Source organism: Bactrocera neohumeralis, chromosome 3, assembly GCF_024586455.1.
Source record: "Bactrocera neohumeralis isolate Rockhampton chromosome 3, APGP_CSIRO_Bneo_wtdbg2-racon-allhic-juicebox.fasta_v2, whole genome shotgun sequence".
Classification (NCBI taxonomy): Eukaryota; Metazoa; Arthropoda; class Insecta; order Diptera; family Tephritidae; genus Bactrocera; species Bactrocera neohumeralis.
The window spans coordinates 14,421,117-14,445,498 of NC_065920.1; the positions used below are offsets into that span (position 1 = coordinate 14,421,117).

The 24,382-nt window shown below is 34.7% G+C and overlaps 1 protein-coding gene across 1 annotated transcript in view; it reads right to left on the reverse strand.

Annotated features, from left to right (window-relative positions):
• The window catches only part of LOC126752965 (muscle-specific protein 300 kDa), a 204,152-nt gene that overhangs the window by 12,684 nt on the left and 167,086 nt on the right, over positions 1–24,382 (reverse strand). Inside the window, 5 exon segments of the mRNA XM_050464018.1 lie at positions 667–924; positions 5,769–6,074; positions 7,388–14,977; positions 15,048–15,212; positions 17,633–17,740. Of these exon segments, the coding sequence (XP_050319975.1) occupies positions 667–924; positions 5,769–6,074; positions 7,388–14,977; positions 15,048–15,212; positions 17,633–17,740 (8,427 nt within the window).

A 24,382-nucleotide genomic window follows, 5' to 3' on the forward strand; every position in this document is an offset into this window, starting at 1 on the left:
CTATGTACAAAACAAATATTACAAACAAAAAATGTACGTTTGCTTGTAAATATGCGTTGCTGCCAGACAAAACCCATAAAGTGCCATTTTAGAAAACGTGTTGGCCTGTTTTTCACACAGTTTCGCATACACTTAATACCACTAAAATTAGCAGCACAACACTACATACTAATACAAATACATGTTTGCTTATTCATATATGTATGTAGGTGTTGTTGTACACGATATGGGTGTGTGCGCCATTCGTGTTGAAACTTGCTAATAAATTAATGAAATCAATCTGCTACAAAAACATGGAAGAGGCAACACTGGAGATTTATGATATCTACAAGCGCCATCTAAAGTATTTAATTCTATTAAGGAATTAATGAACTTGAAAGCGACGCTGTGGCATATAAACATACGCACACACAGACACACGCGCAGATTTGGCCATTTGGCGCCAACGGTGGGAGACGCGATTTGGCATGGAAACTGGCATACTGTGATTGAGTGCATGCGTAGTTGCAATTACAAACAGATTATGTGCAGCGCTGAGTTGTACATAAGTACTCTATGTACTCGTATACATATATGTATATGTGTGGATATTTCAGCTTATATATGTGTGTATATATTTCCGTATAAAGAGTGAGTTATATTGTTGGAAAAGTCATTGCAACTCACCTTCTGTACATTGTTCAAGTACGCTTTTGTTTGCTGTACATTCTCGTCGATGGCCTTGCGTTCTTTATCCTTGGCTTCGGCCACATTGGCCAATGTGGTAATGGCCTCCTTGCAGTCTTGCAAACGTTGGCCTAACGCATCCAATTCGCCTTGCATGAGGCCGGAGGCATCCAAACCAATATCGGCGGCTATTTTCGTAACGATATCGCGCAGCTCCGACAAACGATCCGTTTGCGAGTTCAAATTATCCTGGCAGATCTGGGTGCGAGTAGCAAATGAAAATTATGTCAAATAATGGTCATAAATTTGGATTATGTAAAAATTAAAATCATTAAATTAATAGGTATTGAAATTTTTATTTTCTAAAAATATTTTCCAGAAAAGCTGTTAAAATACATACTATATATATGCACCTGCATTGCATTTAAATATCGCGGCCTTACTTTCGTGTCTTAGAAAATAAAATATTTAGCGCACAAGTCACTTTTCATTTATAATGCTTTCAAGCATGCAGCGACTGTTACTGGCGCATATTTCTATTTCCCATTACAATATTCTAACACTGGTGTATGTATAATAGAATGAATACATATATTTGCTAATATGTCTCTCTATGTAGCTCTTCGGCGACCGCTTCTTTAATTTATGCTGCCAACTTCTAAATTTGTGCCACTACTGTCCCCTTGCATTTACGTGCCTCTAATGGCTACTACGCGCGTACATTGACTTTTCCGTTCACTTCCACTAGCCATACAGACTTCCAACCACATATGCACATACTACCTGTGTATATATGTATGTATATGTTCTAGAATATGCGTGCTTGTTGTTGTTGTATATGTATAAGAGTAAACATGTGCAGTAAATAAATGTGTCACTAAATTTTTTACTCTGCACACACACAATATATACGGAAATGCAATAATCAGCCAAATGGTCAACCGTGCGTATGAGTGAACTGTGTTGCGGCACACAGATAATCAATAAAAAGGACACATTATTGATTGCGTGACACTAAAATTTTATACAAAAATGCATATATGAGCGAGTATCTAGTTGCATATATGTATATATTAGGGTGGGTCAAAAGCAAACGAAATAATTTCAAAGGAAAAAATGTTCCCTTAGGTTTACAAAAAAATCGTAAATAATCGTATCGTATCGTATAAAATGGACTATAGACCATTCAATTTCCTTCAAAATCTATGAAACGATATATTTTTCAAGCAGTTGGAAGTGAGTTTGGAATTATTCTAGTTGATAATATGAATAAAAAACCGTATGGCGATGGACAGTATGATCAACAGCTCATGTTTGGAGCAACTTTCTTAGAAGTGTTTAAGAACCTATTTTTCACAGTATCAAGCGCAATTAAAATATTCGTGTCTTTTTTAACCACCCATACCATATGTGTATGTATGTATATATGTTTGTACATAATATGTTTATATGCGTATATAATATCTATATATGCACAAACATATAAGTATCTATTGTTAACTTTAGTCTTTATATTTGGCTAACAACTCATATTTCAATTATTGATTATATTATTATGATATGTACTGAACACTGCAATGATTTTTCAAAGCAACATAGTCAAAATACATAACAAGTGTTGCACGAGGAATCACAGCTTTGAATATATACTCACAAAGGGTACAAAATATGTATGTGCCTAACTAATTAAAAAACCACTGAAATATCGAAAATTGTATATTTGAAAAATTCAGGTTATCAACAGTTATTCTGTGACATATGGTGTTGCATATAGAAGCTTACACGAACTAATGCTGGTAAGCTGAAAGTGTCTTATGACAACATAACAATTTAAAAGTGACACAAGTATCCAAAATTATCCCAAAATCTACCTGAATATGTAAGCATACTGCTGCGCAAACATTTGACCGGAAAATAAGCTGGTTGTTTTTCCGTTTTCCGTTTCTTGTTTTTGCTCATAAGTATGTACAGTTTATGTTATTATGATATCATAATGATCTCATACTTGTGCAATATGATACAATAAAGATCTACATAAATAGCATATTACTACTTCAAAGCAAATACAATGCCGGTCCATATAAGTTTGCGCCAGCATACGTAAAGCAACAACTATGTGGTTATGTATGTATATCAATAAGCCAGCTTATCGCTGTTTGCGACATTGAGTTGGGATTTGTAAAATTCCAACATTGTCAACCGATAATTTGTCAGCATATTCCAAGCACAGCTACGTAAGATTATGTTGGTGTGTATACATTTTTAGGCCGCAGCATAACTTGTGTCAAATTTTGGTGATAAAGAAACATATCAAGTAGTACGTGGAATTACTTCGAGCAAACACGCCAAAAATTTTGTTGTTTAATATTTTTATTATACCCTTAACAGATTAATTAATACTGAACCATAGGAATCAAGTGCTAGTATGGAAAACTTTTTCATTTGAAGAGATATGTATTTTCAAGAAATTTGACATTGATTATTCTCTAAATCACCCATGAAACCACCGAAGAAATTGTTCGGATCGGATCACTATAGCATATAGCTGCCATACAAACTGATTAAATCAAGTTCTTGTAAGGAATATTTCACATTTGTGAAAGGTTTCACAGCTTCGATTCAAAGTGAATATTGTTTTTATTTTTGCTTGCTTTTTTTTACTGCTACAGCAAATATTGACATCCATCACTTTTACTTTTTACAAAAACAAAAATAATAAAATAACTAAATATGCGATAAGCTCATTGCGGTTTTCGAAAGAACATTAACTCTTGCCTTGCTTACGCAGAATTATATATATACATGTATGCATACATATATTTGCTTATGTATTAAAATTCTTTTGCTAACTGATTTACATACAAGCACACATATTTACTTATAGCTGACTAAAAAAATCGCTGATAAGCTTGAAATATGCAAACATATTTCCCTTCTTTCTGTCAACACTGAAGTATTAATCAGCCCATTTCACTTGCTTACCACGCTTGTAAGCAATAAAAATGCAACTCTGCAAAGTGCCTTCAATGAAAAAGCTAATAAAATTGTGTTCTGTTGGAACACGATGGATATTGAAAGCATTTTTCGCGCCAAAAAATTTGGCATTAATTTTCGTACGACTTTTTACAGACCTATATATACACATAATAATATATGAAACTATATATAAACATCTCATTGCCATTTAAATACAAATTAACAGTCATATAAATTTATAAATGAATCAAATCTCAAATCTTCAATATCTGCTATGATTTTGTGCAACTCATTAAGTCTACATACATATCTGCTAGGGTGGGTCAAAAATTAAATTTTTTTCGTTTAATACGCTGAAAAATAAGTTCGTAGACACTCTTCACTTCCAAACTGTTATTGCTCTTCATTCAAAAGTTTAATATAGCCTATTTCTCTCTAATTAAAGTAAAAAGAAAACATGAGTGCGCCTTAATCATAACCTTCAATATTATTTTGTTTTTAATGAGCTCAACAAATGAGATGTGTGTGCCATAGGCCCGCATAATCAAAAAACTTGAACCGTTGAACTTTATACCAGAAATGATTTGTAAAACGCACTGAAAATTTAAAATTTACGCCCACAATCAGTACCGCAGTGACCAAAGGCCTATTTACAAACTAAATTTCGAACAACTATCACATAAATTCAGGTCACTTCCCTAGTAATATGAGCTAATTGGTCGACTAATTTACATAAGCGTATAAGCACGCTGTAATTAAGTTCTACATGTTTTAGCAATCAATTATGCCCTTTGGCGCACAACAACAAAAGCCTAATTAAAAAAGAGCATAAATTAATTGAGACCAAATTGGGCACATATTGTAGCGGTCAGTTTTTTTTTGTGGTAGGCTTAAATTTTAATTTTTACTTAAAACAATGCGACTCATCTAGCCGACAGCAGCTTAGTTATAATACTCTTACACGTTACGAAAAACACATAATAAAAAATAGTAAAGAAATAAAAAAAAACAAGATAAATATGCGTTACATTTTTCAGTGTATTACCTAACTGATTACATTTATTATCGCTATGACTTTAATCCCCATTTTGAAACTATGCAAGGGCTTTAAATTGGCATTTTTAGTTCTCAAAAGCGTTCAAATATTTTTTTGTAGCAATAGTAACTAGAACTAGTCCCTAAGTTGGATTAGAGATACCAGTCAAAAATTTTGCACACGTCATTTCCTTCCCAAGAAGCTACTAATTTGCCAGAACGACAGATATCGGAGCACTTACTCTAGCATAAATCTAAGTTTTTCGAAATTTGAACTATTTTTTCAACATAATTAGATTACCCTACCACTCAATCTACTAGCAATAAATAAGCATATGATAACGTTTAGAGAAAGTGAACAGAAATTTAGCTTTTGCACGACAAAAAAAAAATATTGAGAACGATAGCAATGCACAAAATTTATTTATAAGAGAAATAATTATTTTTTTTAAATAAAAAAAATTTGTTTAAATTGCTAGTGTCATCTAATCTAACTTAATTTTTTTTTTTATAAAACTTGCTGCTTCCTTAATAAATATTTTTATTTTTTTTTGATAAAACTTGTTTCTTTTTTAATAAAAAAAAAACTAAAAAATTCTTTATAAATAAAAAAAAATTATTTTCCTTTTTGATAGAAATTGTTTCTTTATTAATAATTAAAACAATATTATTTGATAAAAAATATCTCTTGAAAAAAACCAAAAATCAAAAAATTACTATCTTTGAATACTATTTAAATTTTTAATTTTGATAAAAATTGCTTCATTTTAAATAATAAAAAAAATATTATTATTTGATAAGAAATGTGAAAAAATAAATAAATCAAGAAATCCTATTTTGAATATATAACTTTTTTTTTAATAAAAATTGATTTTTCAATAAAAAATATTTATTTTATTTTTGGATAAAACTTGCTTCTTGCTTTAAACAAAAAAGAAAATGCTTTCTTCGCCTAATATAACTATTTTCCCACATATTCTGATATATTAAATATTTATTTGCACTTACTCCACCTTCATATTTTTATGAATTATCACACTATTTCAACAAAAAAAAAATAAAAATAAATAAATTTTAATAGAATTAATTACCTTAGCACTTTGCAGCGTCTCCCGCGGCTGTTCCAAACTCTGCACCGTATCCATTTGCTGTTCTACGTAATTGCGTATGGCCGCCGAGGCGTTGCGATATTTCTCCCAAAGCTCGACAGCGCGTTGATAACGCGTACACAATTGTAGCAAATTATCCGACGTATCATTCCAAGCTACAACCGCATCCTGCACAGCCGACTCGATCTGTTCGACAATTTGCACATCGCATGTTTCGATAAGAGGCTTAGCCGATGTTTTTAAGTCATCCAAGAGTGTTTCACGATTTTGCAAATCACCAGCAAGACCCTTTTGTCAATACAACGAAACAGTTAAAAAACAAAAACAAAGCGAAAACGCATGTTAAAACACTGGTAAACACAATTGAGATATTATATATAAGTATATGTATTTAATATCTGTTATATTCTAATTTTATATTATGGAGATATGCATTATTTGTGGTAAGCTCTTACTTAATACTTAGTACACAGCTGGCGGGCAAAAGCACTTGCTCAACCAAATACACATGTAGTATTGTATATGCTTTAAAAATTTTAAGCTTAGATTATTTTATAATTTTATTTTTATTTCCGCCGGTTGAGAATTCAAATATATGCTCCTTGGCATTAACAAAAAAACACATTTATAATTCCAACTATTGATCCGCGCGTAGCAAACGCCGTCGTTTGCGCACCCGTTCGCGTCGAAAGCTTAACACGTACTAAAAAGTAATCAACACAAAAGAGTCACCGAAAAAAAGTAATACAAAAACAAAAGCAAATGGCAACAAAAAAAATATTGAAAAGTAAAGAAGTGAAGTATAAAAACAAATACAACTGAAAACACATGAGCGTCTTGTGGCTGCCACTTTGCTTAGCCCACTGGCACGCAGCGTTGTCCCTTACGACTGCGGCACACCACAACTTCACTCTCTAAAGCGCTTCTAATGGCGGACCCAAATTCTTTGCACACACGCGCACACATATGTACGTGCAAACATATAGTGCATGTACGCATACAAACATACGTACACACGGCTCTTTATTTGGGCGCACTGCTATACTTTACAAAGCGCACGTGTGAATAACGGACACACACTTCGCGCCGGCAACTTGTGAGTAGTTAAAGCAAATCATTTTCACTTCATTTACCATTTCGGACATGTCTAATTATATGCACAATTGTCTTATGTGCCTTAAAAATAACGCAAGCCAATCGAATTTGGTATGTGAAGAGTTGACTTCTGACACCTATTTATACGCACGTTATTTTCTTTTTAACGGAAGTATTGTGAAACTGCACCGGAATACTTGTAATTGGCTAAAGTCAACATTGAAGATGGCGCGCACTTGCCTTTAAGAGTATTTAAAGGGCTTGAGGAGTAGTTGACGAAATAGTTTTGAGACGTAGAAGCACGAAATCGTTTAGAAAGTTTTGAAAATAGAAATATTTTAGCACTTCGTAAAGCTTCAGAAATTTATACGACAAAATTGGACGCTCGTACAGGCAGCGAATGATAAATTTCCGCTCACTATTCATTTCTACACTATTCAACAACACCCCTTTTTATGCATATACGATTTTATACGCCTACAACTTGGTAAATAAATGACACTTACCTCTAGCCGCTCAGTGGCCTTGCGCAGCCGTTCGTAGTCAACCTGCCCGTGCACCTTGAGCAATTCCATCATAAAGTCAGTCTCCTGCACGGAATCGTGCACCAACTCCAGCTGGCGCTCATAACGCAACCAAAGCGCCAAACGATTTCTCAATATTGCCAGTATGTTCGTGCATTTGCTCTCCAAGAAGGCGTGATCGTCTTGCAGCTGCGAGATGTCACGCTCCAATTTCACAGGCGACACCGACATCTTCAAGCGCATCGGCAACGTATGCAACATTTGTCGTATACGCATGATTTCTTGCCAATTACCGATGAGATCTTCACCAACTGCTTGACAATCGATTACCGCCTTTTCAATGGCTTCGCTGCTCAGTTTCTCAGCGCTTTCGCATTCGTCCAATATGACCGAGAGTTTTGTTTGATGTTTGCGCAGATTTTGTATGCCCTCTTGTATGGCGCGCAATTGTTCGCGCAACACGGAGGCGCCTTCGAGTTCTTCCGCAATTTGCGTGTTGATCTTGTGCGAGAGCGCGAAGAGTTCGCCCACCTTTTCCGGTTCGACGGATGGTTCTTGCAGACCGATGCGTCCCAATTCATTGCCAATGAAACCAACACGCGTACGTAGCACTTGTATGCGCTCAATGTAGAGACAGAGCTCTTCCTCATTCTTGATTACACCCTTAATGCTGGTCATTGTCAGATAGATTTCTTGCAACTCACGTTCGACCAATTTCAGTTTCTCTTCGGGTGGGACGTCTTGCGAGGCCAGGCTATTCACAATATTATTCTGTATACGCTCAATAGAGGCGGCTATGTTTTGGCAACGATCTTCGAGTTGTGCATGGAATTGTCGCTGTAGCATTTCGTCGGCGAGCGGTATGACTTGCAGTGCCTTTTCGAAACTATGACCCGCTAGATTACGTATGTTATTGTGCATTTCAAAGTGTGCCTTCATCTCCCAAAACTGACGCATATGTTCAATTGGCTGCTCTAGTGGATCTTCAGGTATATGTATGTTGCGCAATTCCTTCTCAGCTTCGCGTACGAAAGTCTCCATTTTATCGGTTTGATTTTCATACTGTGCCCAAATTTCTTTAAAGACGAGCAGACGATGCAGGTAGAGAGAGACTTCTTCACGCAATTTCAGCAGTACAATGAGGGCTTCGTTTGTCTCTTCGACTAGATTGGGCGCCTGCACGAGATCTTGCAGTTTATTGGAAATATTTGAGAGTTGTGTCATTTTCAAGTAGTGATTCGAGATGTCGCTGCTGATGGACTGATATAGCGTTGTGTATTGGTCGTAGTCTGCAGAAGTGACAGCAGACAAATCGGGCACACGCTGCTGTGCCACATGTAACCATTGCAATTCATCCTTCATGCCCTTCTCTAATACCGTCCAGCGTGAAGCAGCTTGCACTAATTTCGATGAACGTTCCGAAGCCTTTTCCAAAAGCACGGTTGCGCGATTATAGAGTTCTTTGTGCAACTCCGCGTGCTTCTCTCTCGTCTCGGTATCGATATTCTCTTCCAGTGACTCCAACATGGCACGGCAATGGCTGAGGTTTACAAAGAATTTGCGATGTTTCTGCACTTCATTGTTGAGTTGTTCCAATGTGCTGGATATAATTGGACTTTCGACCATCTTATCGGCCAGCACAGTGATGTTGGTGAATTCCTTGAGTGTTTGCTCATACTCTTCGGCTAGTGACTGCAACTGCAGCAAGCGATCGCGTTCAGCCTGTATGTTGTTTTCAATGTTTTTACAAACTTCATAGGAATTGTAGATGTCTTGCGGCACCTTTTTGCCGGGGAAGTTACGTTGGAATGCGCGCGCACTTTGTGTGAGCTCTGCGATACTAGCTTGTACGTCTCTGTTTTGTGCCTCCAATTCATCGAGGCTGCGCAATTTTCCATTCAGTGTTATGTCTTGCGACACAATGGTGTCGTAACGTTCTTGAAGTTCTTCCAAAATGTTGGTGGTGCGATGTATCAATACGACAAAATTATTCCACTTATTCAGCTCTTTAGTATCTTGTGCCTGGTTGTCTTTGGTCACTTCTTCCACTGCATTGACATGCTCCTTTAGCGCATCAACACACTGCTGCACCTCAGGCCCAGTTAAGTGGTCAGCTTTCTCCAAGTGGTTTTCGAGTGTGCTGACATTCGACTTAATGGTGCCGAGTTCATCGTTCAACTGATTATAATCGTCCAACTTCTGCTCGGAAGGACCTTCATCAGAGTTTTGTCTGATTAAGTATACGCGATACTCAACGGTTTCGAGCCATGTTGAGACTTTTTCAATAACGGTTATGACTGTAGTTTCAATGACGGTGCGATCACCTTGCTTTACAGCTACCTCCAAATCGTGCAAGCCTTGATTGACTTCCTGCGCACGTACTTCCACAGGCATATCCGTTATCTTGTCGGATAGGGTAGCTAAATGCAATACATTGCTTAATGGTTTATGCTCAGGTGTAGACTCTTTCAATGATCTAATGCGTCCACCGATGACTTGCTTCGTTTCAGCCCAAACATCCACAGCCTTTGGTTTGACTTGTGATCCAGGATAGTGTTGTAGACTTTCAGACATAATCATTGCCTGTGAGGCATCCTTAGGTGTCTTGTCAATACCAACTGCTGTTGTTGCCGCTAACCAAATGCTTTCAGTGGCACTTTCTGGTATATCTTTATCGGGACCTGGTGTTAGTGGCACAACAATCTCTTCTGTTGGTGAGCTCACTTCCTCAATCATGACGGATGAAGTTGGTCTGGAACGTGGTTTGCTACCTTGCTGACTGGTAAGGTTCACCTTACTTTGCTCACTGACCTGTAGCGGCAAATCAGGGAATTCCTCATAAACCGTCGTTTTAGTGATTTGCAGTTGCACCAATTGTGGTTTCTTTTCCATAGTTCGTGAACCGGTATCATCTGACACTTGCTGACTAGTAGTTACAACCACACCTGCTTCAGGTACAATGTCCTTTGCTATTTCGATATTCACATTGACCTCTGGTAACTGCTCAGCAATAGACTCATCTTCGTCTGGCTTTTCTTCAGCGGTATGTTTCTTCTTTTTCTTATCCTTTTTCTTTTTATCCCGTTTGGGCAGTTCAATTGTTTGTGTATGCTCATATACAATCGGGTCAATCTCTGAGTTGTCCGTATCTGCCGGTATTGCCACTGAAGTTTGAATTTCAATATTGTACGGCTCAGATAAGGAAGTCAATGTTGATGAAATATCTTCTGTTAGTGTAACAGGTTCTAAAGAAACAGGCTGTTCTACTGGTTGAGGTTCATCACGTGGTGTAGTCTGTGATGTTGAGTCTACAAGTTGAGTCAACTCAAAGGTGGTTGTGTGCTGATCACGTTGCTCTGCAGGTGCTTTAACCACTTGTACTGGTTCTATGAATTCTTCAATTACCGGCTCAGGTGTGCTTGCAGGTTGAACATAATCCACCGGTTCCGGGGTGAGAGTTTGTACGTAAGTCTCATGAGTGACTGTGTAATCTGTGCCAATAGCTTGGTCAGATTTTTCAACCTTTTCAGTTGGTAAATCTGTAGTCAAATCTTTGACCAGCTCATGTACTAAAGGTTGAACGACATCGCTGGTACTTGCCTCAGGTGAGCGCGGTGACTCTTTAGGTGTAGTTTGTAGTTCCTTTTCAATGGTGGTAACCACAATTGTTTGGCTTGATATTTCTGTGGTTTCTGGCTTAGCGGGTACTTCTACTTGCGGCAAAGGTTCTGAATAAGGTGCCTCAGTTTGTACTTCTTCTTCCTCAGTTTGTTTTGGCTCAAGAGCTATTGGTGTAACTAGCTCCTCAGAACGTGGTGTTGTTTGCATCTCAGTATCCGTTATTTCAACTGTGATAGTCTGCGCCTCAGTCTCTTGACTTTCTGGTACAACGTCAATGCTTGTCTGCAAGGATATTTCTTCTTGTTTGGGCTTATGTTCGGGAGATGTCTGAGATGATTTGATCTCTTTGACGGGTTCTTCATAGCTCGGTGCAGACGGTTCTTCACGAGGCGTGGTTTGTTGCTGTTCATCTTCTACGTAGGAAATTTCTATTACCTCGGTAGGAATTACTAGCTCCGTAAGCGGTGCACGTGGTGAATCAGAATCTGGCGATACAACCGCTTCCTCCACAACCTTCACTGAAGTATCTACTTCAATGCTGGTCGCTTCACTTTCTGGGCTAATCTCGGCAATCACCTCCTGCTTAACTTTACCTTCTGATTCCAAACTGGGTGTATCAATATCACGTGGTGTTGCTTCTGATGATGGCACATGAGACTCTGCATCTTCAGGTATTCTTGATCTTTGCTTCTTTCGCTTATGTCGCATCTTTCTAAAATCTTCATTCTCATAATCATAAAGAGATACGTCATCGGCTTCATAGCCAGTTTCACGAGGAGATTCAATGTCGATTTCGGACACTGAAATTCTAGACACAGGCACCTCAGATTTCTCAACCTTAGGTTCTTCTTCACTTTGCTCAAATTCAGGTTCGACATCTTCCTTTCTTTTCTTTTTCTTACGACTTCGCTTGGCATCGGCAGGTGTGAGATTCAATTCATCGCCGCGCGATGTCGTATCCTCACGCTCTGTTTCGGTCAACGTTGAGGTTTCAACAATTGTCATACTCACTTTAGGTGGCAATTGTGTAGGGTCAATATCTTCCTCAGGTGTCATAACAACTTTCAAAACACCGCTGCCGGTTTGCTCAATAGATGGCGCAGTCACTGTGAATGATTTTCGTGGAGAATCACTGTCAGTGGCCAAGACTTCACCAGAAATAAAGAGCTGTGTGGCAGCTCGTATGTCGATTTGGGACTTTTCGGCAGGTAACGGTTGCAGAAACTTGTCCTCAGATGGCGTTTTGGTAACTGTTTCGGTAGATGTTAATGAAACAAGCTCACTGGCAGGTGTTTCCACAATAATTGTTTCTGGTTCTTCTGCGGTTGTGGCAACATCAGTGACTAGCTTTTCTTCAGGTTGTGTTGGTCTCTCTTCAGGTACTTCCTTGACAATGGTGACTTGTGAGGATGGTAGTTCTGGTTCTAATACTGTTGGTTCAAAAGGTACGGGAGTAGGTTCTTGAGTTTCAATTAACGAGATTTCAGGTTCTTTAACCGATGTTAATACTTGTGGTTCAGAATCATGTGATACTGGGTCGGTAGCATCTTTTGGTAATACTGCAATACTTTCCGGCTCTTTAAATGGAGCCAATTGCGGCATAACTAATTCAGTGGCAGCGGGTGCTGATGATTCAGTGGTTTCTGGCGATAGCTGCTCAGTAGTGACTGTTGTAATAGTTGTTGTTGTCACTGTTGCCGTCTTTTGATCTGGTTCACTTTCTTTAGGCTTTCCTTTGGGTTCTACAACTTTTTCGAATTTGTATTCTTCCAGAGAAACCGGATAACCCGTATCTTCATCAATTGGCCAAACAGTATCCACTGGTTTGGACTCAGTGGTTGCTTTAACTTCATATGTCTCAACCGATGGTTTAGTTGCGTCATCGGGGTGATGAGAGAAATCGATATCAGTTGGCACCAAATGATGTTCTTTTGGCCAAATCTCATGAATATTTTCTATGAGTTTAGTTGGTTCGATGATTTGTACGCTTGGTGAAACTTCCTCTTCAACTACTATTATCTGTTCATAGGGTGTCGTACTTAAGTCCGCTGGAATATTAACAGGGCTAGTACTAGTAGTTTCTACGGTTTCAATTATTCTTTGTTCAACTACTTTTGGTGCGGACAAATCAACAAATTCTACTGGTGCTTGGTCTGTTGATGTTGTTGTAGTTCTTTCTGTAGTACTTGTTGTTATAATACTGGTTGTTGTTGGTTGTGTTTGTGTTGTTGTAGTAGGAATAGTAGAAGATTCAATTTCAAATACCTGTTGCGGCTGCGTCGAGTCTGTCACTAACGGCACAGCCTCGTCTACAGGTGCGCTTGTCTGTGGCAATTGCGGTTCCAACAAATCAGTCGAAACCTCTTCAATTACCACGCCTGGTTCTTTCGTCAGCCGTTCGAACTCTTCCTCGGTCACCACTTTGCCATTGACGGTGCGTATGATATTCACATTCACTTGTGGTGGCAACTCTTCTTCACTGACCTCGATTTCTTCTGGCTCTTCAACCACCTCTTCGGTGACATGTTCCACACCATCGATTACCACGATGCGCTTAATAATCTTACGTGTCTTTCGTATGATTTTGCGCGTTACTTGCTGCACAACCGCGCGTATGCTGCTTTGCGAAGTGGCCGTGGTTGTCGGACCCTCACTAACAACGGTAATCATTTCGGTTTGTTGGCCCTCAGGTGTTTGCAGTTGCTCAAAACGTTCGATTGTTGGCTCCGTCTCGAACTCCTTAACGACCACTGCATTTGGATCCGAACCGTCTACGACAGTACCGCGTGTTTGCTGCGTTATCACCGTCTGATAGCCGCGCTGATCATCACCACTGGTATCGGCAGTTTGCACATTTTCCAAATTCAATTGTCCGGTCGATTGAATTTGTATATTACCATCGGCATCCGTGACCGTGGCAATTGAACTGATTTGTTGATGCTGCACCACCTGTTGGCGTGTGCGCGTTACTTTCTTTACAATAATGTGCTTCGTACCATCTGCATCCACCACAACTTCGGTGGTAGTTTGGTCGGGTTCAACAAAGGTGGTTTCGAATGCTTGCGGTACATTTTTCAATACCAATTCGGTGGCCCGATCCACATCTCCTTGCGGTTGTTGATGATAACGCGCTTCGATTTCGACATCCTCTGGCACTTCAGGTATCTCTTTATTCGGTATAGTATCAATCTGTATAGTCTCCTGACCGGCTTGTATGGTGGAGGTGACTAAAATGTTCTCGGTAGGCTTACGCTCCTTCTGCGTCTGCATGGCAGTCTCAGTAGTTTCGACGAAAGGCGCTAATGGCACAACTGGCTCTGCGAAACTAGTTTGCGCCTCAACTGTGTATGTCTCCACAACTGGTTGAGGTTGTGGTGCGGCAAGACTCTCGGACGTTTGTGTTTCTACTGCGAGTGCTTGTATTTGCACTGGTTTAACTTCCTCCTCTGGCATCGGTGTTGAATCAATGGTGCTAGCATTTGATTCAATGGATACTGGCGCGCTGATTGGTGGCTGTATCAAAGCATCGGCTGCCACGCGCTTGCGGTGCTCTTCTTCCTGTCTAGCTTTACGCAGCTCCACAATAGTCTTCTCGATGGTATAAATGCGTGTGGTGGCGACAGTGATTTGTTCACGCAGCAGCGTGATAATAAGTGCAAGCTGATCCATCAGATCACAGGCCATTGGTGCGACGTCTTCATGTTGCTGCAGTAGACGCGTCTTCTCGACCAACTCCTCCAGCGATTGCTGTTTATCCTTGAGCGTACGTAGCAATTGCTGGCTGCGTTCGGCTTGTGATTTCAGTTGTTCCTCATCCTCGGCGACTTCGGGTGTCGGTTCGAGGTCTTTAAGTTGTTGCGATACTTCCATAATCCATTCTTGCAATGCAATCAAATGCATTTGGTATTCGTTGAGTTCCTCCTCGCGCTTCTTCTGACCGTGCATCGCGTTCTGTTTCGCGAAATTTAAAATTTTATTTGTCGTTGATATTCTATATAATAAAATAAAACAATAAATTTACCGCTATCATTGTGATCCCTTGCTGCGTGCGACGCAATAACAGATCAATACGATCTTTTATCTCGTTGAGTATGCGCTCAGTGCCGGGATCTGTTGGTAGTGTTTGTCCGATTTCTTGTAGACGTGTTGCTTCCTTTTCTTGGTATTCCAGATTTTCTTGGATTAGCTGCACAAAATAGTTATTATTATTATAGAAAAGTAGTGTATTTAGTAAAGTGTGTATATTATAATCCACCATTATATAAGTATAGACAGCTTGAAAAGTAGAATTAACATTAAAAAAGTTTAATTTTATTTATGAGACCAATTTATGTAGCAGTTTCATATATAATTAATTTTTTATTATAATTTATATAATATATATATAATATATTTATTTGTGATTGTTTACGATTGTGTTCTCGTGTGTTGTAAGCCAACTAAGTACTTTTACTACTTCAAATGCCTACAATACCAAAAGATTTGCTACAAAGCTAAGCTCAAAAAAATTCAAACAAAAAATGTGTATGTAGAGTAGAGCGGCTCAATTATATTTCTATAAAATCGCGTATACAGGAAATGTTCTGCGGATCATTCTGAACAAATTTGTCTAAGATACTATGGATTTAAAACCGGTTTCGAGCTAGTGATTATTAGAGCGAAGTTTTAAAAATGAGAATATAATCGGTTGTATAGGAGATATAAGTTATAACTGTACGATCTGACCGATAACGACAAATAGTCATTAAAATAACCGAATAAACCTACATATTAAATTTTATTCGAATATCTCAAAAACTGACGACCAAATAAGTCTAAAAATTTCTCACTAAAAAACGTGTTCTTAGACCCCTAATATCTTGGTCAAAGTTGTTTAGATTGATCCGTAAATCAACCCGCTCTTCAGATCAATGTTCAACAGATTTTTGTATTTCTATCTCCCAAGTCCCAAGATATTTGGCGTATACCTAATAGAGCAGTCTAAGATTTGTACTCATACTAAAATATTAAGAAATAATAGTAAAAGAGGAGGAATTTTGGAGCTAGTAAATTTTTATATATTTATTTAATATATTTTCTTCTCAATACTAAAGCTTCTTACTCGTTATTGGCATAAAGTTCGCATATTACTTATATACAGTGAATTACAAAATTGATCACGCATAAGTTGGATGGCCATTTTGGTTGGTGTAGACTTTCGCACGAAGAGTACGGATGTGCGTAGAAAAATTAATTTTCAAAATAAAATAATTTTTAATTTTTTGAAAAACTATGTATTTCTTGATATATGATAGATATGGGAAAAGAGGACAAGGCTATCTCCAATGGAATTAAGGACGAGATCAAAAAAATATTAATTTGTGGTGTGACTCAAGGCAAAAATTTTACGAAAACTGAAAATCTCTCTTGGCGATGTGAGTCAAACTCCAAAAACCTCCTCACACATAGAGAAACAGGAAGTTGTGACTAATTTCGCCATAAAAATATATGTATGGAATGCAAATGATTGTGATGACGGGATAAAAATAAATCGTTTGGAATCGGATGGGTGCGGATGTATCTGAAGAAGCATCAATTACCATCAATTACACCACGTTAAGCATTCGCTAAAGTATGGAGGAAGCTATTAGATTAATTTTTAAGCCCTTTTATATTTAATCGCATAATTGATCACTATTAAGTCACAAAATATTTATTATTTAGTTTCGTTATTGTTTTGGTTTGATATTTTACCTTTGTAAGAAACTAAAAAATATCAAAACATTTACAAGTTTTGCGTTATCGATTATTATATCATATAAATATCATGATAAATTTTGTGAGTCACTGTGTGTTACTTGTGTTTCATATCATCTCTTTAAAAAAAATAAAAAAAACTTAAATAACAAAATATTTAGGAGTCTTATATCATACTGAAGTCATGACGAATTTTGTGAGTCACTGTATTTCTTGTCACTCTAACTACTTCTCTTTATAATTTTTTAGTACCACCACTTTTTAATTGTATACAAACATAATTTATAAATGCTAAACTTCAGTGTACACCGAAAAAGAATAGTTTCGACATTTTACTAAAAAAAAATTATAATAAAAAATAATAAATAATAAAAAAATAATAAATAAAATGTGCGATATATGAATGATGCGGTTGTGTTACTAATCTTCTGCGACACACGCCAGCATTCATTTAATCGGGTTTGGTTCATTCTTAGAATGCGTAAGTATTTGTTAGCTACATAATTTGTGGTTGTAAAAATAACTGCTTTTTATAATATTTAATTAATTAAATAATTAGTATATTGCGCTAGTATATAATATATATGTATGTTGGTGGTGGGATTTGTATACATTAAGTGTCATTTAACAAAACTTATAATTTATATATACACATACATATATAATAGCAAATGCAAAGCAATATTTTCAAAACGTTGCAGATCGTACACGGCGTATACGCAACTTTTACTTACAGTTTAATTGATACACATATTCGAGCATACACAAATGTACATATATATGTATATATTTGTTATATGTATAGACACACATATATTTACATATGTATGCACATCACCTTTCTTTGCATTTGTTCACACACACACATACCTTCAATCCTTGCAGCATGCCATCCAAACTAGCGCTCGGCAAATTACCAATGCCATCTTCGACCGTCGATAGGGATTGCAGTAAATCTTCGATATCGTGCGTTAAGTCCTATAACATTCGTATTAATTGTGTGAGTTAAAATTATTTAAGTGAATTAATACAAATTGAGATTTAAGTTTGATTGGCAAAAACAATAAACAAAAGTAATAAAAACCAGAAATGGAAACAATGCAGTAGAGAACAAGAAAACGATAAACAGTAAAATGAGCCGAAAGGAGGTAGCTTTTAAAAGTTTTATTATTTTTTGCGACTTTTTCTTATGCAGTGAACCCAAAATTGTGCGTAAAATAGTTATGAAACAGAACAAGAAACAGTTGAGAGCAGAATTTTCACAGTATATACATATATGTGAAAGGTTTTTGCTGCAATCCAAAAGTAGGCGAAAATATATGTATGTACAAGGTGTGATAGGAACAAAGACATAAAGCAGTTGGTATTTTTTTCTTTTTTTTTTGTTGCCTGACATTCTGTGTTAAGTAATGCTATGAATTCAGTGGATGCAATGGCCTAAACAAATAAATAAGTTAATGGCATTCAAATATATTATATAAGGGATGTAAGCTTCATGGGGAACATACATATATACACGGATGTAAATAATGAATTTTGTAAGACTTTAGAAATTTTCGATGCAGAAAAAAAGATTTTTTATTCGTCGATTTATGAGGAATTTAACATGCATGATTTACAGCCAATTTCACTACAGCAATTCAAGTGAAAAATTTTCGTGAAATTGCTGCTGAATTCGGCTGTAAGAGATGAAATGAGACATTTATATGTATTTACAGCGATGAAGGCATGCAACATCAATAGCTTAAGTATATAGATTATAGTATATATATATTTATAATTTTTATTTATTAGCAATATATTATATTTTAATAAATAAATTGTTAGAAAGTTAAGCAGATAAACAGAAAATACAATTAAAATAAAGAAAAAAATAAATAAAAAAAATTTTATAAAATAAAGATTTTAGTAAAATAAAACTATTGTTGCTGAGCTTAGACATATTTGCAAACAATAATGTAAAAAAAATATTTGCAAAAAATATTGTAAAAAACCTAGTTTTTTTCAAACAATTTTCTGTAAATTTATTTAGAAATTTTTTTTTGAAAAATTAATTAGTAAAAAAAATTACAATAGAAAAAAAAGTTTGGAAAAAGAAAACTGGAATTTGAAAGATTGTTTTATTTTTGGGAAACGATTTTGGAAATTTTGGAAAATTTATTTAATAAAAAAAGATTTTTGGTAAAACAAAATTCGAGAAAAATTGAATTAGGAAAAACAATTTGGTGTGAAAAAATTTAGGAAAATAAAACTTTTGAAAAAAGGTGTGGTTTTTGAGAAAATATACATATGTATATGTATGTATTTTGGAAAACCTACAACTATTACTCAAAGTTTGTATTGAGAGGATAAGATTTATTACTAAAAAATGCACTTCCAAAAAATACACGTTGCAAAAATAGTCTTTAACTACCGTAAATGCATTCTATCTAGTAAAATATTTAACTATTTTTGAAATTCGTTAAGGTTTAAGCAAGCTCAGCTTCTAAAAAAACAGCAATTGTGTAACGAAAAAGCTTTTGAAAAGGATATAAAATATTTGAGAAAAAATATTTTAGTGATATTTCACTAATTTTAGCATAAGTTATAAAAAATTTTAATTGATTTGTTTAAAAAATTGACTTTCTGTTATCATTTCGGTATAAGGAAAATAAAATATTTCAATTAATGCGCTGATTTCAAGTGGCGGAAAAAAAAGTTTGGAAAAATTAAAATTAGAAAATTATTATAAAAATAAGAAAAAAAAATTTCGAAAAAAAATTTGGAAAATAAAATTTTTAGAAAAAGAATGGAAAAAGTGTTGTTTTTTTTAAATATATACTTTTGAAGAACCTACAACTGTTGTACAACTCGAAGAAAATTTATTGACTGATTTTTAGCGCAGAAAAAAAGTTCAGAAAATGTTGAAAAACTGCCATTTTATGTAAAAACGAAATATGTTCAGAAAAAGGATTTGCTGTTATTATTTTGGCGTTAAATTAATTTTTTTTAATTTAAGCACTGATTTTAAGCGCAGTGTTTAAATACGGAATTTGCTCTGTACTTAAGCTCTTTTTTAAGAGACACGAAAAATGCTTCGAAACACGAATTTCAAAGAATAATCATTACAGTAATATTCTTCAAAGTACTTTCTGTTCGACAAACAATTAAAAATTCGAAGTGCATTTTCAGTTTCTAAAAATAACCGAATGATGGTTTCCAGAAAATAAACTTTATAAGGCAAACTGAGTAATAATAAATACAATTTGATATAATATACATATACATATATGTATGTATGTAAACATTGGAATTTTTTGAAATTTTTCAGCTCTGATATGTTGTATACAAATCCTTATATATATGTATAAGTATATAGTATTATGTATATACATATACATATATATATGTATATCGATTTTAAAATTGATGCTTATACATATCGAAATTGTAAATATAATTCAGAACACTATTCACTAATAAATTTCATTCCTCTATTCCAAAAAAAAATATATATATTTTCGAACAAAATGGGTTACTATATTAACGCTCCAAACACATATTTTAATTATTATTTATTTTCAATATTAAATTTTTCAAATAATTTTTTTTTCTTTTATTTTTATTTAATTTATTTTCATTCTAATTTGTGTCCACATACACAAACACTATATTTCATGCATTATTTACAATTTTTCTTAACAACTGCTTGCCGAAAAAACCTTTTTCAATAGGAAAAGTCAGCTTGAAGGTCTAAAGTTCAATCCACCTCAGCAAATATCCACTATTTTAAACCGAAAAACACAAAATATGCAAACTGACAACTTGAAAATTGCAGAAAAGTTGCACAGAGTCGCACACGAAAATGAAGAGCCACAAGTATGTGCACTCAAATACTCCAGATGCTATTTCCGTAAATAATGTTTGCCTCCAAAGGCGAAAGAGCACGGTGCTTTGCTCGTTTTCACAATTGATTTTCAATTACTTCTGCTACAAATTTGCAGCGGCACGCACATTTTTCAGCTAATGCAAGTCTAAGCGCTTTTCACTATTTTCAATTTTTTTTTTTGCTTTTTTCTGTAAGTTTTTCTAAATTCCTTTCCACTTCAATACACCTTTGCTGGGCACTTGAGTGCAATACAAGTCGTTTGCGTCGCGCGTTCAACGCTGACCGAGTGTTACTGCGAAACTGGCGAGCGCATTCCAAGCGCAAATCTATTTTCGATGCGCGCAATGCAAAAGCCGCTGCAATGAGCGAATTAAACGCAGCAATGCCGGCCGGCTTGGCGGCGCGTTCGGGTTACGTGCGGACGGGCTGAGGGGAATGTGATGCGGCAGCGGCGAAGTGCAGCTGTGTGCAAGTACAAATGCAAATTTACAAGAAATTTTGCAAAAAAAAATAAATAAAACAAAAATAACAAGGTATCACCGTGACACATACATGTATGTATGTATGTATATGTGTGTGTGTAGTGTAGTAACTTTACACGCGCCGCATTACACTTGTAAGTAGTCCATTTTGAAGTGGAAACACACTGGCAATTCGAACTGTGACAAAGTGGCGTGCGGTTATTTCAAAACAAGTTGTTGTTGTTGTTATGAGAGGGCAGTATTTCAAGACATGAGCTCATATGCCGACCACGCAGCAGTTGAAGTGGTTGTTTACTGGGTTATGACATTAAAGCGCACATGTACTGGTTCCCCGTTATACCGGGGATTATACGATTTACTGCCGACTTAATGCTTATAATAGACACACACACACACACGGACACACTTGCGTATCTTACGAGTGTTTAGGAAGATGTCAGCGAATTTTTCATTTATTTTTTTTGTTGTTTGATGACGCCTTCGTCTGTGGTTGTGCCTGTGTTTGTGGCATGCATTGCGCACTGCTGAGGCATTGTGCCTAATTAAGTGGATGATTTAAGTAATTTGATTTAAGTAATTTAACGGAAGTGGCGAAGAGTAAAATTGCATTTATGAGCAATAAAATATTGCATTGTTATTGCATTTGCAACGATCTTTCTTGTTTTGAGGGTCAGCCTAATTTTCGAACTATCGTAAAACAATTAATTACTGCAATAAATTGTGGTACTATTTTCAGTTTTCTATAAACAATTTTCTGTTGTATTTTTCGTTGGCTAAATGAGCAATTATTATTCACAAATATAATTACTTTCAAATAAATATTTTAAAATTTAATATTTCAAAGTAAAAATTAAGAAAAAGTTTGAGCACAAAAAAAAATTTATATAAAAAAATTTAGTAAAAAAATTTAAGCTGTTTTGTTTTTTTTTTTAATTTTATTAAATTATAGGATTCTAATTCAATTTGAATAGTAAATTAAAAAATAATAATAAAAATTAAAATTAACTAATTAAATTAAGCTGATTTTAATTCAATTTGAACAAAATTAAAAAATTAATTTAAAAAAATTAAATCTTAATTTTTTTAATTTAATTCTATTTTAGTTTCAAAAGTTTTTTTTCTTTTTTTAATTTAATTAAACTATGTTGATTCTAATTCGTTTTGAAAACAAAGTTATTTAAAACAAAATTTAATATAAAAAATATAAGTTTTTTTAATTAAATTAATTTTTTTATTTAAGAAATTTATTTACTGGAAAAAATATAAACTATTATTTTTTTTAATTTAATTAAATTAAGCAGATTCTATTTGAATTTGAGTGTAAAAAAAAAATTTAATGGTTTTTGGCAGCTTTTAAGTGCACAAAGGCATATAATTAAAAAAAAAAGTATCAACATTTTTATTTAGAGGTTTTAATATAAATAACTGTTACCTTTTCTACTGAAATCCTAAACATAAACAATTTTATATTACAAAACTCTTTTTTACGCCATAAAATATAAAAAAAAACAATTAAAACATTTTAATATAATTTTTCGACTATCACACAAAAAAATTTCATACCAGAGCTGCTATTTCGAGACTTTTAACCATATTTAAGATGCCACTCAGTATAATAGAAATTTTTAAAAATTAAATTTAGAGACATTTTCAAGTGTTTTTCAGAAAAATGTTTAAAAAGGATAAATATCCACGAAAGATAATAATTTTTACTGAAAAAATAATAATTCTATAAACCTGCTAATGAAGGTGCTAAGTGCTAGTGATATGCTATGTTCAGCAGTTGAGATGAAATTTAGTACTACTACCAATTATATGGCATTAATGAATGAAATTAATAGAAATTTGATTAAAAAAATAAAAAAACTTTAATTATTTATTAAACAAATTTAAATTAATTAATAAAAATTAAATTAAAAAATTATAATAAAAAAATTAAAAAAACTAAAAACAAAATTAATTAATAAAAATTAAAGAAATACTTCAAAACAAAATAAAAGAAAGCATGCTGTAGATTTATGTTAGTTTTAGTTTTATTATTTCTGTTTAAATAAGTTCTAGCCATACATCAATAAGTCGCAATAAAAATTAGAAAATAATAGACTAAATACAAATACATTTCGTAAATTCTACATGAAATTGTGCTTAGTGCTACAACAACAAATACATACATACTAAGTGTTTGGCAAACTACTTAGTTAAAAAATAAAATTTATATAAAATCTAAAACTGCATTTAAAGAGGCAAGTAGTTTTAAAAATTATATAATGCGAAAACAAATTTAAAAACTTAAATGAAACAAATACGCATCAAGTTAGAAAATATTTAAAAAATACTATTAAAAAAAAATAATTAAAATTAATTATTAAAATAATTAAAATTAAAATATAAATTAATTTTTAAAATTTTATTATTATTAAAAATATTTAACTTACAAGTAGAAAACCGCCGTTTTTACTCATGGTTTGTGGTTTTATCGTAAAAACCCGTTACATACTTATTCTTTAAAATATTTTCCAGCGCTATCCACGACTTTTTCTGAATTTCTCGTCAAAAACAGTTTTTGTCTTTTGACGTGGTCGATGAATTTCGATCCTATTTTTGACTTTGTCATAAGAACAAAAGTGCAGTTCGGCTAGGTTATGAGTCATCAATCGGAATAAGTCGAAAACGAACGAAGCGAGGAACAGAGTACGTCAGCTCAGACAGGATGTGTCATTTCAAAGTTTTGAGGTATGTTTTTACAAACTTGGAAATGAGTGGTCGAGCGATGTCTTGTAGAAGTATTATCTGTCTTGGCGACTATTGCGGACGTTTTTCTTTCAACGCTCGACTCAAAAGTAGTTCCATCCGATAGAGGGCTCTTATAAAGGCCTCGCCTGGTTGCAAGTGTTCCTAGTACTCGACGCCGAGCTGGCCCAATTTTTTTTTTTGCGTGCTCAAACTTTTTCACCTTTTCCGATTGGCAATGCTGGCGCCCATAATGGGAAAAACGGCGGTTTTCTATTTGTAACTATTTTTTAGTAATTTTTGTTTAAATTTATATAATATGTATTTACATATGTTTAGCATATACGCTTGCTACTAATACAAGGTAGTAGCTAATGGTATAGTATGTAGTTGTTGCTAAGGTAAATACATACATATAAATTGCTTAAATATACAATAATAAAGTACTTAACATCAAAGTCTGACATGCCACGGCAATGCAAACGACTAACCAAACGAAATTCATACGTGATTACATATACATATATGTACATACATATT